This window comes from Hypomesus transpacificus, chromosome 18 (assembly GCF_021917145.1).
Source record: "Hypomesus transpacificus isolate Combined female chromosome 18, fHypTra1, whole genome shotgun sequence".
Taxonomy (NCBI): domain Eukaryota; kingdom Metazoa; phylum Chordata; class Actinopteri; order Osmeriformes; family Osmeridae; genus Hypomesus; species Hypomesus transpacificus.
The window spans coordinates 1,706,108-1,725,225 of record NC_061077.1 but is presented as its reverse complement, the minus strand read 5'-3'; the positions used below and the strand labels follow the sequence as shown (position 1 = coordinate 1,725,225).

The following is a 19,118-nucleotide window of genomic DNA, read 5'->3' as shown; positions in this document are numbered from 1 at the left end:
GAACAAAGGTCCGACTCTACAACAGTAACGTAAAATCTGTGTTGTTGTACGGCTCGGAATGCTGGCGAGTAGCATCTTACGACATGAAAAAAGTCGAAGCCTTCCATAATGGATGCCTCAGGAAACTTTGTCGAATCTTCTGGCCTGAGAAAATAACCAATGCACATCTATACAAGAAGACTAAGTGCAACAGTGTGGTGCTAGAGATCAAACGCCGCCGACTCAAATGGCTCGGACACATTCTCAGGATGGACCAGGACCGCATCCCCAAGATCGCCCTACGATGGACTCCACCTGGGAAAAGGAAGCAAGGCCGGCCTAAGAACACCTGGGGGCGAACGGTGACAGCGGAGCTGAAGGAGATGAACCTAACCTGGAGCGAGGCACAGCATGCGGCACAAGACAGGTCCAGATGAAGGCAGATCGTCGAAGCCTTATTTCCCATTAGGGAATAAGAGGATTAGTAGTAGTAGTAGTTCATGAAGCCCTAGGCCTTGTTTAAGAAAATTGACCTTTGATGTCAGACATGCCAAGACTTCCGAAAGTTGGTATATTTCTACATATATAAAAAAAAAAAAGATCCCTCCAACAACAACAAAAAGATCCCTCTGCATTCCACATGAACGCAGGCCACGTCGGGACTAGCAGCTAGCTTAACTGTCCGTTTATGATAGGATGTGGGAACAACTGCTGGCCTAAACATAACAGCTTTGCATGGAGCTGGGAGTAGGAGGGGGGGGGTGGGAGTGAGGATGGGGGTGAGGCTGAGAGTGGAGATTGGGGTGAGGCTGGAAGTGGAGGTGAGGCTGGGGTGAGGTTAGGAGTGAGAGCAGTGGGACATTGCAGCCCTGTCTCAACCAGAGGCAGACAGACAGAGTTTGCGTTTTTGCTGCAACGCCGGACCATATAAGGTGCATCTCTGGAAGCACACCAGACAGGGTCTCTGGCAGCGGACTCAGGAACAAGAAGAGGAATGAAAGTTTTACGTTGAAAGTTTTATTTTGGTTAGAACAGTACATAGGCAGTATTAAATCAGGCACTCCTTTGCATTCAGATGAACCAACGACTTACAGTACTATAAAAACCTCAACCTCAGAATGTTTGACATCCTAACCAATCAGCATGGCTCGCTGCAGGAGTGGCCACAGGTTGTCCGGCAGCACTTCTGCTCTCCTGGACACTGGCCGTCCAGGACAAAACTCCTCAGTTCATGACAGGGCAGATGCAATGGTGCCCACAGCCGTTAGAACAGCATCTCTCGTTGTTGGGACAGTCACAGTCACTGTAGCACAACTCCAAGCACATCCCTGCTCCGAACATCCTGCGAGGACACACTCCTGGCTTCCCTTTGGAAACACACATATCAGGTACATCATACTGTGAGCTCAGAGGGGTATTCCAGAAAGCAGGTTATGCAACATAAGCAGGTAAATTAACCCAACAGCTGTTTCACAATGTTGCAGCAACCTACTGGAAATGTTGCTACAACGCTAGGTGTCAGCTGGGGAGTTAACTTACCCGGGTATGTCACATAACCTGCTTTTTGATCTGGAATACCCCCCAGGTCATGAACGCTTCATCTAGACCAGGGGTGTCAAACATACGGCCCGCGGGCCGGAACCGGCCCCCAAGGAGGTTCGATCAGGCCCGCAGGATAATTTGAAAGTGGAAAAAATGCATAAAAGACATGGAATTAATATTTTTAAATCGCTGTAATTCATGGATTTTCCGCTAAGGGGCGCACTCTTTCCATCAGAGTAGAAGACAAGCCGCATCACTGAGACAGACTGAAAACAGCAGACGGTATCAATTAATACCTTGGTCTCTACTAGGGATGGGCGAACGATGCCTTGTGAAGCTTTGGTGGTTTCTTCCGGATTGTGCCGGCCCAAAGAGCCGAACTATCGGCGCTTTGAAAATGAACAGCGTCATCTAGCAGCCGTTTAAACTGGCTGAATGAGGCGTAGTGGTTGTCTCCGACGGTAGACTACCCTACGTTATTCAATATTTAATTAAGGCTACATGTGTTCATTTTGATCTGATATTAGTGCTCACACATTAAAATGTTGTGATACATCCGTAGGCCTTTAGAATTATGTCATTTTCTCACAGTAAAAGTTAAAGAATATCGTACGAGATTCACTGGACTGGGGCGCGAACTTGGGATCCCAGATTCGTATTAACAATATGTAACCGTACAACGCTTTAACCAACTACACCACCGAAGAGATCATTACTTGTTAAAGCGGTTGGACGGACTTTATACGATATGGTCTTTATATCAATTAAACTAGATAACACAGAAGAAAGACATGATATTTTGGTTATTTATAGCAGAGTATGGTATAATTTTAATGGTCCGGCCCACTTGACATCTCCCTAGGCCGTATGTGGCCCACGATGCGAAATGAGTTTGACACCCCTGATCTAGACTCTCAGAAAACGTAAGATTACACTAGGATTTTGAGAGCAATAATTGTTAAAAAATGTTGAATTCAATGGCAGTTTTTTCATGGTCAATTATCTTAAGGATTCTTTGGGGGGCTTTTCTTAACAGTTGAGATTGACAGGAGAATCAAAGGAGAGAAAACATGTAGAACTGTTGCGAGCCGGATTCAAACCTGGGGAGCTGCTGTAAGGCTCACCCTACATGGTAAGCGCAATTACCCAGTGTAATTTTACATTAAACCCCTCAGCTCCTGATGTTTACCTTTGTAGGGGGCGATGCATTGATGCCCACAGCCGTTAGAACAGCATTTCAGGTTGGTGGGACAGTCGCTGTCACAGGAGCAGAACTTCACACACATCCCTGCTGGCCGTTCTCCCCATCGCCCGCAAGGACACACTCCTGGCTTTTCTTTGGAAACAAACATATCAGGTACATCATACTGTGAGCTCAGGGGGGTATTCCAGGAAGCAGGTTATGCAACATAAATGGGTATGTTAACCCACCAGCTGATTCACAATGTTGCAGCAACCTACTGGAAATGTTGCTACAAAACTGGGTGTCAGCTGGGGAGTTAACATACCCGGATATGTCACATAACCTAATTTCTGGAATACCCCATGAAAGCTTAATCTAGACTGTCAGAAAACGTAAGATTACACTAAGATTTTGAGAGCAATAATTGTTAAAAAATTGTTACTTCAATGGCAGTTTTTTAATGGTCTATTAAGGGTTCCTTGGGGGGATTTTCTTAACAGTTGAGATTGACAGGAGATTCACAGGAGAATCAAAGGGGGGAAAACATGTAGAAATGTTGTGAGCCGGATTCAAACCTGGGGAGCTGCTGTAAGGCCTCACCCTACATGGTAAGCACAATTACCCAGTGTAATTTTACATTAAACCCCTCAACCCCTGATGTTTACCTTTGTAAGGGGCGATGCATTGATGCCCACAGCCGCTAGAACAGCATTTATCGTTGTTGGGACAGTCGCAGTCACGGGAGCAGGAATCCTTACACAACCCAATTGGCTGTGTTCCCCATTTTATGCAAGGGCACACTCCTGGCTTCTCTTTGGAAACAAACATATCAGGTACATCATACTGTGACCTCAGGGGGGTATTCCAGGAAGCAGGTTATGCAACATAAGCGGGTAAGTTAACCCACCAGCTGATTCACAATGTTGCAGCAACCTAGTAGAAATGTTGCTACAACGCTGGGTGTCAGCTGGGGAGTTAACTTACCCGGATATGTCACATAACCTGCTTTCTGGAATACCCCATGAACGCTTCATCTAGACTTTCAGAAAACGTAAGATTACACTAAGATTTTGAGAGCAATAATTGTTTACAAAATGTTACTTCAGTGGCAGTTTTTTTATGGTCATTAAGGATTCCTTGGGGGGATTTTCTTAACAGTTGAGATTGACAGGAGATTCGCGGGAGAATCAAAGGGGGGAAAACATGTAGAAATGTTGTGAGCCGGATTCAAACCTGGGGAGCTGCTGTAAGGCCTCACCCTACATGGTAAGCGCAATTACCCAGTGTAATTTTACATTAAACCCCTCAGCCCCTGATGTTTACCTTTGTAGGGGGCGATGCATTGATGCCCACAGCTGCTAGAACAGCATTTATCGTTGTTGGGACAGTCGCAGTCACGGGAGCAGGAATCCTTACACAACCCAATTGGCCGTGGTCCCCATTTTATGCAAGGGCACACTCCTGGCTTCTCTTTGGAAACAAACATATCAGGTACATCTTACTGTGAGCTCAGGGGGGTATTCCAGGAAGCAGGTTATGCAACATAAGCGGGTAAGTTAACCCACCAGCTCATTCACAATGTTGCAGCAACCTAGTGGAAATGTTGTTACAACGCTGGGTGTCAGCTGGGGAGTTAACATACCCGGATATGTCACATAACCTGCTTTCTGGAATACCCCATAAACGCTTCATCTAGACTTTCAGAAAACGTAAGATTATACTAGGATTTTGAGAGCAATAATTGTTTAAAAAATGTTACTTCAATGGCAGTTTTTTAATGGTCAATTAAGGATTCCTTGGGGGGATTTTCTTAACAGTTGAGATTGACAGGAGATTCACGGGACAATCAAAGGAGAAAAAACATGTAGAAATGTTGTGAGCCGGATTCAAACCTAGGGAACTGCTGTAAGGCCTCACCCTACATGGTAAGCGCAATTACCCAGTGTAATTTAACATTAAACCCCTCAGCTCCTGATGTTTACCTGTGTAGGGGGCGATGCATTGACGCCCACAGCTGGTAGAACAGCATTTATCGTTGTTGGGACAGTCGCAGTCACGGGAGCAGGAATCCTTACACAACCCAATTGGCCGTGGTCCCCATTTCATGCAAGGGCACACTCCTAGCTTCCCTTTGGAAACAAACGTATCAGGTACATCATACTGTGAGCTCAGGGGGGTATTCCAGAAAGCAGGTTATGCAACATAAGTGGGTAAGTTAACCCACCAGTTGATTCACAATGTTGCAGCAACCTAGTGGAAATGTTGCTACAATGCTGGGTGTCAGCTGGGGAGTTAACTTACCCGGGTATGTCACATAACCTGCTTTCTGGTCTGGAATACCCCCCAGGTCATGAAGGTTTCATCTAGATTTTCAGAAAACGTAAGATTACACTAGGATTTTGAGAGCAATAATTGTTTAAAAATGTTACTTCAATGGCAGTGTTTTCATGGTCAATTATCTTTAGGATTCTTTGGGGGGATTTTTTAACAGTTGAGATTGACAGGAGATTCAGGGGAGAATCAAAGGGGGGAAGACATGTAGAAATGTTGTGAGCCGGATTCAAACCTGGGGAGCTGCTGTAAGGCTTCACCCTACATGGTAAGCGCAATTACCCAGTGTAATTTTACATTAAACCCCTCAGCTTCTGATGTTTACCTGTGTAGGGGGCGACGCATTGATGCCCACAGCTGGTAGAACAGCATTTGTGGTTGTCGGGACAGTCGCAGTCACGGGAGCATAACTCCCCACATGGCCGTGGTCCCCATCCAATGCAAGGACACACTCCTGGCTTCTCTTTGGAAACAAACATATCAGGTACATCATACTGTGAGCTCAGGGGGGTATTCCAGAAAGCAGGTTATGCAACATAAACGGGTAAGTTAACCCACCAGCTGATTCACAATGTTGCAGCAACCTACTGGCAATGTTGCTACAACGCTGGGTGTCAGCTGGGGAGTTAACTTACCCGGATATGTCACATAACCTGCTTTCTGGAATACCCCATGAACGCTTCATCTAGACTTTCAGAAAACGTAAGATTACACTAAGATTTTGAGAGCAATAATGGTTTAAAAATTTTTACTTTAATGGCAGTTTTTTAATGGTCAATTAAGGATTCCTTGGGGGGATTTTCTTAACAGTTGAGATTGACAGGAGATTCACGGGAGAATCAAAGGAGAAAAAACATGTAGAAATGTTGTGAGCCGGATTCAAACCTGGGGAGCTGCTGTAAGGCCTCACCCTACATGGTAAGCGCAATTACCCAGTGTAATTTTACATTAAACCCCTCAGCCCCCGATGTTTACCTTTGTAGGGGGCGATGCATTGACGCCCACAGCCGCTAGAACAGCATTTATCGTTGTTGAGACAGTCGCTGTCACAGGAGCAGGAATCCTTACACAACCCAATTGGGGGTGGTCCCCATTTTATGCAAGGGCACACTCCTGGCTTCTCTTTGGAAACAAACATATCAGGTACATCTTCCTGTGAGCTCAGGGGGGTATTCCAGAAAGCAGGTTATGCAACAGAAACGGGTAAGTTAACCCACCAGCTGATACATAATGTTGCAGCAACCTACTGGAAATGTTGCTACAATACTGGGTGTCAGCTGGGGAGTTAACATACCCGGGTATGTCACATAACCTGCTTTCTGGAATACCCCATGAAGGCTTCATCTAGACTTTCAGAAATTGTAAGATTACACTAGGATTTTGAGAGCAATAATTGTTTAAAAATGTTACTTCAATGGCAGTGTTTTCATGGTCAATTATCTTAAGGATTCTTTGGGGGGATTTTTTTAACAGTTGAGATTGACAGGAGATTCAGGGGAGAATCAAAGGAGAGAAAACATGTAGAAATGTTGTGAGCCGGATTCAAACCTGGGGAGCTGCTGTAAGGCCTCTCCCTACATGGTAAGCGCAATTACCCAGTGTAATTTAACATTAAACCCCTCAGCTTCTGATGTTTACCTGTGTAGGGAGCGATGCATTGATGCCCACAGCTGGTAGAACAGCATTTATCGTTGTCGGGACAGTCGCAGTCACGGGAGCATAACTCCCCACATGGCCGTGGTCCCCATCCAATGCAAGGGCACACTCCTGGCTTCTTTTTGGAAACAAACATATCAGGTACATCTTACTGTGAGCTCAGGGGGGTATTCCAGAAAGCAGGTTATGCAACATAAACGGGTATGTTAACCCACCAGCTGATTCACAATGTTGCAGCAACCTACTGGCAATGTTGCTACAACACTGGGTGTCAGCTGGGGAGTTAACATACCCGGGTATGTCACATAACCTGCTTTCTGGAATACCCCATGAAAGCTTCATCTAAACTCTCAGAAAACGTAAAATTACACTAGGATTTTGAGAGCAATAATTGTTTAAAAAATGTTACTTAAGTGGCAGTTTTTTAATGGTCAATTAAGGATTCCTTGGGGGGATTCTCTTAACAGTCGAGATTGACAGGAGATTCACGGGAGAATCAAAGGGGGGAAAACATGTAGAAATGTTGTGAGCCGGATTCAAACCTGGGGAGCTGCTGTAAGGCCTCACCCTACATGGTAAGCACAATTACCCAGTGTAATTTTACATTAAACCCCTCAGCCCCTGATGTTTACCTGTGTAGGGGGCGATGCATTGATGCCCACAGCTGGTAGAACAGCATTTGTGGTTGTCGGGACAGTCGCAGTCACGGGAGCAGGAATCCTTACACAACCCAATTGGGGGTGGTCCCCAATTTAAGCAAGGGCACACTCCTGGCTTCTCTTTGGAAACAAACATATCAGGTACATCATACTGTGAGCTCAGGGGGGTATTCCAGAAAGCAGGTTATGCAACATAAGCGGGTAAGTTAACCCACCAGTCGATTCACAATGTTGCAGCAACCTAGTGGAAATGTTGCTACAACGCTGGGTGTCAGCTGGGGAGTTAACTTACCCGGATATGTCACATAACCTGCTTTCTGGAATACCCCATGAACGCTTCATTTAGACTTTCAGAAAACGTAAGATTACATTAAGATTTTGAGAGCAATAATTGTTTAACAAATGTTACTTCAGTGGCAGTTATTTCATGGTCAATTAAGGATTCCTTGGGGGGATTTTCTTAACAGTTGAGATTGACAGGAGATTCACAGGAGAATCAAAGGGGGGAAGACATGTAGAAATGTTGCGAGCCGGATTCAAACCTGGGGAGCTGCTGTAAGGCCTCACCCTACATGGTAAGCACAATTACCCAGTGTAATTTTACATTAAACCCCTCAGCCCCTGATGTTTACCTGTGTAGGGGGCGACGCATTGATGCCCACAGCTGGTAGAACAGCATTTGTGGTTGTCGGGACAGTCGCAGTCACGGGAGCAGGAATCCTTACACAACCCAATTGGCCGTGGTCCCCAATTTAAGCAAGGGCACACTCCTGGCTTCTCTTTGGAAACAAACATATCAGGTACATCTTACTGTGAGCTCAGGGGGGTATTCCAGGAAGCAGGTTATGCAACATAAGCGGGTAAGTTAACCCACCAGCTCATTCACAATGTTGCAGCAACCTAGTGGAAATGTTGTTACAACGCTGGGTGTCAGCTGGGGAGTTAACATACCCGGATATGTCACATAACCTGCTTTCTGGAATACCCCATAAACGCTTCATCTAGACTTTCAGAAAACGTAAGATTATACTAGGATTTTGAGAGCAATAATTGTTTAAAATGTTACTTCAATGGCAGTGTTTTCATGGTCAATTATCTTAAGGATTCTTTGGGGGGATTTTTTTAACAGTTGAGATTGACAGGAGATTCAGGGGAGAATCAAAGGAGAGAAAACATGTAGAAATGTTGTGAGCCGGATTCAAACCTGGGGAGCTGCTGTAAGGCCTCACCCTACATGGTAAGCACAATTACCCAGTGTAATTTTACATTAAACCCCTCAGCTACTATCGTTTACCTTTGTAGGGGGCGATGCATTGATGCCCACAGCTGGTAGAACAGCATTTATGGTTGTCGGGACAGTCGCAGTCACGGGAGCATAACTCCCCACAATGCCGTGGTCCCCATCCAATGCAAGGACACACTCCTGGCTTCTCTTTGGAAACAAACATATCAGGTACATCATACTGTGAGCTCGGGGGGATATTCCAGGAAGCAGGTTATGCAACATAAGCGGGTAAGTTAACCCACCAGCTGATACATAATGTTGCAGCAACCTACTGGAAATGTTACTACAACGCTGGGTGTCAGTTGGGGAGTTAACTTACCCGGGTATGTCACATAACCTGCTTTCTGGAATACCCCATGAAGGCTTCATCTAGACTTTCAGAAATTGTAAGATTACACTAGGATTTTGAGAGCAATAATTGTTTAAAATGTTACTTCAATGGCAGTGTTTTCATGGTCAATTATCTTAAGGATTCTTTGGGGGGATTTTTTTAACAGTTGAGATTGACAGGAGATTCAGGGGAGAATCAAAGGAGAGAAAACATGTAGAAATGTCGTGAGCCGGATTCAAACCTGGGGAGCTGCTGTAAGGCCTCACCCTACATGGTAAGCGCAATTACCCAGTGTAATTTAACATTAAACCCCTCAGCCCCTGATGTTTACCTGTGTAGGGGGCGATGCATTGACGCCAACGGCCGTCAGAACAGCATTTCAGGTTGGTGGGACAGTCGCTGTCACGGGAGCAGAACTTCACACACTTCCCTACTGGAGGTTCTCCCAATAGCCCGCAAGGACACACTCCTGGCTTCTCTTTGGAAACAAACATATCAGGTACATCATACTGTGAGCTCAGGGGGGTATTCCAGAAAGCAGGTTATGCAACATAAGCGGGTAAGTTAACCCACCAGCTGATACATAATGTTGCAGCAACCTACTGGAAATGTTGCTACAACGCTGGGTGTCAGCTGGGGAGTTAACTTACCCGGATATGTCACATAACCTGCTTTCTGGAATACCCCATAAACGCTTCATCTAGACTTTCAGAAAACGTAAAATTACACTAAGATTTTGAGAGCAATAATTGTTTAAAAAATGTTAATTCAATGGCAGTTTTTTAATGGTCAATTATCGTAGGAATGTGGCCTCTGCACAAAAGCCCCAAATAACTTCATGCTTACAGTAATGCAGCAATCAAGTTCATGCGTATTGGGTTTTTTTCTTAGAGAGAGAGAGAGAGAGAAAGAGAGAGAGAGAGAGAGAGAGAGAGAGAGAGAGAGAGAGAGAGAGAGAGAGAGAGAGAGAGAGAGAGAGAGAGAGATCCATTAAGTGAACTTAGGCGAACTGAATCACAAATGTCAATCACAGAATGACAATTAAAAAGACATTGTTTGCAAAAAGAACCTGGTCTAAGAAACTAAGTCTGTTTGTCCTCATTTAAGCATTAAATACTATTTATACGATGTTGATCGCTAGAGAAATTCAACCAAAAAAAGTAAGCAATTCAACAAAAAATACATGAATAATTAGATTTACCTCAAAGTAAACAATGATGAAGATAATAACATTCTTTTGTGTATAAAACGTGTACTAATTAGCAACAGCCTATGCAAAACTCACCTTTAATAGGTATGTTGTTTTTTGCGGTACAAGTACTGAAATCTACAAACGTTAAAAATAGAATAAACCCCCAAATCGCGGACGAATGCATCTCCATGCTGTCTTCGCATCGGGCTCAAGACTGTAATTGTTCGGACAAGTATTCCGTATTCCAATATAAAGAGGGAGCGCGTGCACGCACTCACGCACGGGGCCATCTCTGCTCTTGCTGGTTCCCTGCGCCGCTCAATTTACATTCCCGTTCACGCGCCCCTCAGGTCATATTTAGTAACCGTAATCATGGCCTGCCAGTTTCCAGATTGTCTTTGGTGCAAGAAGTCAGCTTGTCACAATATTCAGTGCAGATTGATTTAAGACGGTAAGGGAAGCTGGGCTTCCGCTAAAATGTCAACAAATGAATGGTCAAATATTTACTATTGTGTCAACATTTTAAATGCGTTACTTAGAACACGTTCATCTCGAAGTCGAGTTCGTTCAGAATCAGCCACACATAGCAGGTCGACTCAGAGGCTTTGTTAGACATAAAACTCGACTGTGGCACAGGCCCCTACTCATATCCCTTTTTCTTACATGCTCGCTGCGCATAATGCACTAGGCCCACTCCAAAAAATGTGAGCGTCAGTATTTGGAGAGTTACAGTTTTTTACAATCGCTATGACAGTTTTTTCAATAGGCTACCAAGTTTTCTAAACTCTTAACGCTAGGGTGACCAGACGTCCTCTTTTACCCGGACATGTCCTCTTTTTGAGACCTAAACAATGCGTCCGGCAGGGATTCCAAAATCGTCCGGTATTTTGCCTCGTTGGATATTTGTGTTTCTCTGGGTCTTTCACAAACTAATGATTACGCCCGGCCTTACAAGTTTTGGAAGGGTATCTCCCTTACGTTCCCCCTTCTTGCCCAAGCTCTGACCGTATGAACTGTCATTGGTCAACCTTTTCAGTGTTGCCAGAAGCACGATAATCTCCAAATACGTTGATTGTGAGCCTTTGGTATGATACCATTTCCAATCTGGCAACAATGTGAGCACCTTGTAGCAACCGATAATGTAATAACGGCCAATAATGGAATAACGGCCAATAACGTAATAATTTAAATGTAATACTTGTAACAATAACGTAATAAATTGCCAATAATGTAATAAAGTTGTTGAGCCAATAACTTAATAACGTTTTGCCAATAATGAAATAACTTATTACTTGGTTATTACGTTATTGGCCTTGCATTAGAAAAAAAACGTTGAAATTGTAATAACACAGCCAAAAATGTAATAACTGAGATATCAGGAAAGAAAGTGTCACTCTTAGCTTTAATATTGCATCTTGCAACACTTTAAATATCTGACCTTACAGATGCCCCTCCACCCTCAAACCCTTCTCCACAGGAGGCCTTAAAGGAGCAATTAAGTGTCCATTTGGATTTATATCTCACTCTTAGGGTTCCATTATAGTACTCTGTGTATCCAACTCTTTGACCATGCAAGCACTTTGATGGAATCGTGAGTCTTTCTAAGTTCTGTGTTGCAGTTTTCAGTATGGTTTTGCAATTCACCGCCGGAGCGCTAGGGGCTGCGGGAAAGAGTCGTTATCTGACCAATGACAGCCCCACGGTCTCCATAGGTATCAGTCGCCTCGACTGGTAAAATTTTTTGGAGGTACTTTTACTCTGGGATTCTTGAATCGGCCAAAACAGTGTTAGGGCCAGTCTGATCTACAAAGCAACATTCAATTGCTTGCAGATTTGGCTGAAAATGAAATAACTGAGACGATAATGTATAATATGTAAATATGACTGCAGCCCCCTCATTCAATAATGCAATATCATACTGCTTTAATCACCGGTATTTAAAAGATAAATGTTTTTCTGATGCATATAATCTAGATGCTGCTCCTAAACTGATTTAATGCACTCATTCATCCACATATGCAAAACCATGCGGTTCTTGAATTAAAGAAATCCGTGAATTCCATAAAGATTATTTCACTGTAATGTACCGGGCACCTCTCTCTTTCTTAGGGCTAGCTTATTTGTATTTTATCATTTGGGTCTTAAGTCATTACAATTCTTACAGATATTGTTGTATAAATAGACAGTTGCTCATAATGGTGTATGTATGTAAAGCCACAGTTATTCTTCACAGTTATGTTTTTCAACTTTGAACACAGGATATTATAAGTTGTGGGGTATACTACAAAGAGAGATTAGTGGGTTAGCGAAGTATGTTGTGCTCAAAGCAAGGGTATGTGGTGACACAAAAGTGGCTTTTTAACCTGGCTTTCATTTTTTCATGCTGCAAACTTAACCTGGAACAGGTTATGTCTGAGGTTAGAGCGCAAAACATGTAATAGAACGGCCTACTGACCAATCTTGAAGTTACTTCATGTGAGAAATGTATAAGGGGAGCTCCTCCTATCCAAACATTTAATGTACCTAGATGTGTAGAGTGCTAACATGTGCAGATATGAATGCCTGCTGTGTTTGGCCCTTGAGGGCCTCAAAATGGGAGAAAAAATGTGTTTGATCAAACATTCAGGCAACAATCTCATACTCATTTTAAATGAACCAGTATATTACACATAGTTCTGAATGGCCTGGTTTGACAGGTAAATATACTATGAACTCAAACCTTCAGGGTTTGCAGAGCTAACTCAAAGATTTCCAAGTGTCACTTTCTTTGTAATATACCCCACTGGCATATATAACTGAGAATTTTTAATTAATAGCAATACACAGTCAATATTCTATTGCAAAACATGCTGAATAACTCAGAAGGTTAGTTCATATTATTCTCTAATCAGTTATTTTGTCATTAAGTTTAATTTTGATATCAGGCTTAGCTAACACAATTAAATTCCTTAATCTACACTGTTATGGAGCTAAATCAGGGCCAAATGTTTTGTTCATTCGAAAAAAAAATATTTAGTCGAAAAACTACAGTTAAACATTGAAAATGTACGTTTTGGTCGAAAACTTGAAAAATAAACTATGTATTCAAAGAAAAAATAAGTGTACCAATTTTTTTTCCAGGTTGAATAAAATGTCGATAAGATTTTTGAACAATTTTGAATAAGTTATTAATTTTCTCCCAATTTTCTCTGAAGCAATGGAACTCAGAGTCTGATGCAAAGGTTTATTCCAACACATGGTAAAAAAGTGAGTGAGCTCCGAAGAGCAGACTGGCAAGTTCTCAACATCCTCTTATATACTGTATTTTCTGCCTATTATTTGTGTCATTTTTTGCTATTGGTACAACACTGTTGGTCACAGATACATTATGCATCCTCACATTATTGGTACCTTTCTGTTGATGACTTTTTCTACGCTTTGTCACCCAATTGGCCCCTATACTAGGGTTTCTGATTACAGAAGCTGTGTCACGTTGGCATCTCTATCCTTACATAAATCTGACCATGTCCAGGCTCGTGTTGGGTGCACACACATCTTAGACTTTCTTCTAGTTGGTATGGGATGCTTGTGCTTTATAAACATAGGAAACCCCTAGACACAGACCTAGGCCTGACCTGGGTGACAGCTTCAGACTTGGTTTGCAGGAGTTTTCGGACATATATATACGTTCTAATTTACGGCTAGGCCTCTGCATTCCTTTGAGTGGTACTTCCCCATCCTCCTTTGCTAAAACCAATGTCTCACACTTCTATTGTTTTTACTCAGTCACAGCTTAGCATCAAATTTCCCATAATACAACTTAGAGTATAATATAAGGAATAACTGAGATGTTCACTTTTCCTATAGTCCCCAAGGAGATGATTGTGGACTATAGGAGGCGGCGGGAGGAGGAGCATGCACCCCTATTCATCAATTGATCGGAAGTGGAGAAGGTCAGCTGCTTCAAGTTCCTCGGGGTGAACATCAGCAATGACCTCACCTGGTCTGTTCACACGGGCAAGGTGGTCAAAGCGGCCCGTAAGCGCCTCTTCTTCCTGAGGAGACTGAAGAAGTTTGGTATAGACTCAGTCATCCTCACTAACTTTTACAGATGCACTATAGAGAGCATTCTGACTGGTTGTTTCACAGTGTGGTATGGGAGCTGCACAGACCGGGACCGCAAGGCCCTACAAAGTGTGGTACGTTCTGCTGAGTTCATCATCGGCAGGAAGCTCCCAGCCCTACAGGACACCTACCACACACATTGCCTAAGGAAAGCCATCAGGATTCTAAGAGACTGTTCCCACCCATCCTTCAGTCTCTTTACCCCGTTGCCTTCTGGCAGGCGTTACCGCAGCATCCGGTCGCGCACACGCAGACTAGACAACAGTTTCTACCCAAGGGTCATCAGGCTTCTCAATGGACACTGATATGGACATTTTTACTGCACACTAGTCACTTATACACTGTCACTTTCAGCTACTGGTTGCTCTTTCAGTAACATTGCACTACTGTACCTCACTGTACCTCGCCACCAGGCTCCTGTTTGGTCATTGACATAGTCACTGATCTGCAAATTTGCACTATTGCACTGTACTCCACTTAGGTTAGAATAGGTTATAGGGTTGAAACAGGTTTTTTGTGCATTAGGGTTTGTGCATTAGGGTTAGTATATAGTAATATATTTCAGCAGGGTGACGTAATGTTCTTCATCATCTTCCTCTTCCTCTCCCTTGTCCTGGTACTTGTCTTCCTCTCCCTCTCCCTTGTCCCACTCCTCTCCCTTGTCCTGGTACTTGTCTTCCTCTTCCTTGTGCAGGCATAACTGTATTCTTACTGTCTTCGTGTTGCTCTATATTGTTCTTTTTCCACACAAGATCAGTCCAGAGGTTGTCTTTACTGTCTTTACCATTTGGTCATGTGATTGAAAGAGCCTCAACATCTGAGTGTTTCCTAGTTGGGAATAAGCTGTGATTTACAGTGTTTGCATAACTTCAACCAGCTTTTTCTTAGTAGCAATAGAATAAAATACAGGGGATATATCTGTGTTTCATTTCTCAATATGAACAGCTGTTCACTTTGACTTTAGCCAATAAGTTAGGTTTTGACATGATGTTATCTGTTCTGACACATAGTGTGAAAGCATTGGTAAATGAGTCCCTAAAAATCGATTGTTTTGGTCTTGGTTGAGCTTGTGTGTAAAAGAAGTTCAAGCATTTTAAATTAGTGTTTACTCTATGCATTTTGTGTCAAAGCAACAAGAAATGTGTTAATTATATCAGGGCCGGTGCCACCACCGGCCCAAGGCATAAGAGAACTAAGCGGCTGCTTGAGGCCCCCATCGCGACCAGGGGGCCCCCAAGAGCACATTAAGATACAGCTTAATTTTAAAATTATATAATGTCAATGGTATCTATACAAATTTGCAATAAACTCAATATTATGTTGACTGGCTGGCAAGGAAGATAATAGCATACTACTACTGGTTTAATAAATTATCTTGGGGGCCTGCCTTTGTCAGCACCCATACAGCAACAACGTTGTCAATTGTTCGAGAACAGAAAAGATCAGTCGGCAATCGCAATCTGACACGGCAAAAAGCAATGTCACAAAAAAGGACATATTTCTCTGGTGCACAGAAAATCAGGGGAAAAGACAAAACAGCAAGATCAAGGTATGTTTGCATGATTAATTACAATTACACCTAGGCGAATGCATACTAGCCAAATATATTTCAAAATATATTTCGATTGCCATTGAACTTTGCTGTAAGGTAGGTTTGCTAACTAGGCTACATTGTGAGCTAACATAAGCTGGCTAGTTGACAGTTAAGCTCGCTAACAAAGCTAGCCTAGAGTAGCTTGCTTAGATCCTACCCTTTTGGGGTAATTGTTATAATATTCTAATATCATTATGCCTCAATTTGCTAGTTCTAGATTAGGAGTTGTGGTTTCAAGTGTACATATGGCTTGCTGCTGTGTAAAATAATTTAAGTTGTTAAATTAATATTCTGATCCGTCTATTATGTACTCATATGAATCTTTCCTAGGAGCACTGTTAAAATATTTTGGAGCTGGGTCACAACCAATGCCTCCTGCCCCAAGTGCAAGTGCTACAGTTGATGATACAGCAGGTCCGTTTTCAACAATCCCAGATCAGTATATATTGTAGGTATTTAATTTAATATCAGTTTTGTAAGTAATACGAAAATACTGTTTATCTAAGTTATTTGGAGTTTAATGTTTTGCACTTTTGCACATTGCTAGTTAAAACCATAAGCTATTAAAGTGGTTAACTTTTGTACAATAGATGCATTGTCTGGTTTGTTTAGCTACTTTTCATTACACCAAATTAAGTACACCACTTACCACTGTAAGACTTTAATACTTAAAAGTTCAAATCATCACCTGACCAATCTTGTTGGTTTGCTTCTGTTAAAATTATAAACTGTATAAGGGTGAAATCAATTTTATGATGTAAGCAACGCAACTAATAACATTGCTAATTAGTGCATTAGATTAATAGTGTGTAATTAATAGCAAGCAAATAATAATTAATTAATAAGTAATATTAATTAATTAATTAATAAAAAAATAAAGAAATAATCAATAATATTTGCGTCACAGGGGGGCCCCTAAATCAATTCTGCTTAAGGCCCCACAAAGGCTTGGGCAAGCTCTGAATTGTATAGCCAACACAGGCGGATGTTGTGCTAACTGTGTCAAGAGTTTAGTCAAACTTGATAAAGGTATTGAAAAAAGTGTCATAGCGATTGTTAAAAACTGTAACTTACCCAATGTCGGTTATGTCACATAACCTGTTCTCTGGAATACCCTTCTTGGGTGTCCTTGGCTTAACCCTTGTGCTGCCTTTGGGTCACAATAACCGAAAGGTTCACAATGACCCATCGTTGTTTTGCGACAACTGTACCCAATACAAAAACAAAGTGGAGCATTTTCTGTTAACCTTCGCACTGTGGGGCGTTCTGAGACAGCGCAACGCTGAAAAGAAAAAGCTTCACTTTGCTTTTGTATTGGGTAAAGTTGACGCAACACGACGGTGGGTCACAATAACTGAAGGGTCACAATGATCTTAAGGTTACACACACAGACACACACAGCTGAGTCAATAGAAATTGAACTGATCCTTCTCTTAGGAAACTGTGATAAAGTTCTCATACTGGACAAATAATTTAACATACAAGGTCATTCTTGCCCACACAACACATAATATGCACACATCTTGATAATGGCATGTGTAAACCAAACAACAAATATGTGTTGTTATTATATATTTATTGAAAAGACAATAATAAATATCCCAGGTATCCCTCACATATTCACACATTCACCTTCCTCTTGGTACAATCCACTCATTATATCAGGGACGGACTGGGAGTAAAAATAGGCCCTGGACTTTGATTCCAGACCAGCCTACCAGAACCGGTCCCATATACGCCACCACAGCGAGCGCCCTGCTAATGCATGCACATTCTGTGCCTGGTGTGATGCTTTAGGACTTCCACGCTTAATGCGAGCGCGCGAGCGAATTATTTTGGCTGATTTGAGCGAAAAGTAGTTTTTTGAGCTTGATGTAAAACAAACAAACATAGCCGTTTGTCCAATTGGTAAAACATTGTCTAGTGAAGGTAATTACGTTTACGTTTCTTAACCTGGTTTTCCATCTTTATATTGTCTCTATACTTTCGAACTGTCAGTGTCACTGTTAAGCGGCACTAAGGGCTGCATAGACAATCATTTGGAATAGACCAACCGGCCTGGGGGAAAGGGGCCGGCAAACCGTGTTGCTCAATCTTCTTCCAACATTTTTATTAGTAGTAAAACATTATGGGTCGGAGGGCCGGCGGCCCTCCCAGCGGCCCACCGGCCCAAAAGTGCTTCGGCCCATCGGGAATTCTCCCGATTCTCCCGATGGCCAGTCCGCTACTGCATTATATAGACCAGAGTTTTACTACTGCAATAGAGGATTTTCATCCACGTCACGTGGGTGAAACGTGGTAACTCCGATGCGCGGCCATATTGGAGGCACTCGGTGTAAACAACTAAACGGAGTACAACCAAAGAACGTATATTCTATACTCTTTGGTTACAACTGTAGCCATGTCTAAACGACCGAAATGGTCATCAAAACGCGTCCAAGATCCAAAGGCATACAGGGAAGGACTTGGGCCACAAGAAAAGGGTCGATATTTTGAGAAATTAGGATTTATTGGCGGTGCAGATCCCTACCAGTTAGCTCCATCTAACCTAGCGTCACTGTGTCCAATCCCGACCGCTGTAAACTACTATTGTCAAAAACCGAACAGTTTCCTGTCTTTTTGCCACCATTTTCTTTTGCAATCGCTAACAAAGTGTAAGTAATATTATTTTAAGCATACCAAACAATCTACGTGTCAAATTTCATAAACATATATGGACGTTTACATATCTAAATAATTTAGGAAAGTTACATTGATGAGAGAAAGCCGAAAGACCACTCAGGCGACGCTCGGGCGACGTTCTCTACTCTGACATGAGAAGAGTTCAACAAAACATCCAGCAGGTGGTGGTAAACAGTCAAATTGAGATTTTATCGCATAGTTTTGAGATGTTGAAGCGTGATATCTTATTGTCCCCGGATATATTGACAGCATTATGGTCAGTTTGGTGACCCTGGATCAAGTTAATATCCCCGTAAAAACAGCAGCAGCGAGTGTTTACTACAAGTATAAGTGTAGTCGGGTTTGGACAAGGGTAGCGCACGGCTAATTTACCGGCGCCAGCGTCTTTCTACCGGCTCTAGTAAAGGATAAGCTAACTCTATTTTTTTTTACAATATTTAGCTCGAAAGGTAGGAAGTTAAAGCTTAACGTGAAATCAGTAAATCAGCTGAAAACGTGATACAATCATTTTTATCAATATTTGAAGTGGCATTTTCTCAGAATGTTAGCTAATAACCGGTCGGGATTGGACACAGTGACG

At 42.6% G+C, this 19,118-nt stretch overlaps 1 protein-coding gene across 1 annotated transcript; it reads right to left on the bottom strand.

Annotated features, from left to right (window-relative positions):
• Positions 1 to 1,090: 1,090 nt before the first annotated feature.
• LOC124480190 (WAP four-disulfide core domain protein 2-like) lies at positions 1,091 to 3,532 on the bottom strand. Its single transcript, XM_047039291.1, has 3 exons — positions 3,370 to 3,532; positions 2,711 to 2,857; positions 1,091 to 1,346 (listed from the first exon to the last, which is right to left on the bottom strand). The coding sequence occupies exons 1-3, from the start codon at positions 3,530 to 3,532 to the stop codon at positions 1,204 to 1,206; spliced, it is 453 nt and encodes a 150-aa protein (XP_046895247.1). The 3' UTR covers positions 1,091 to 1,203.
• Between the last annotated feature and the right edge of the window lie 15,586 nt (positions 3,533 to 19,118).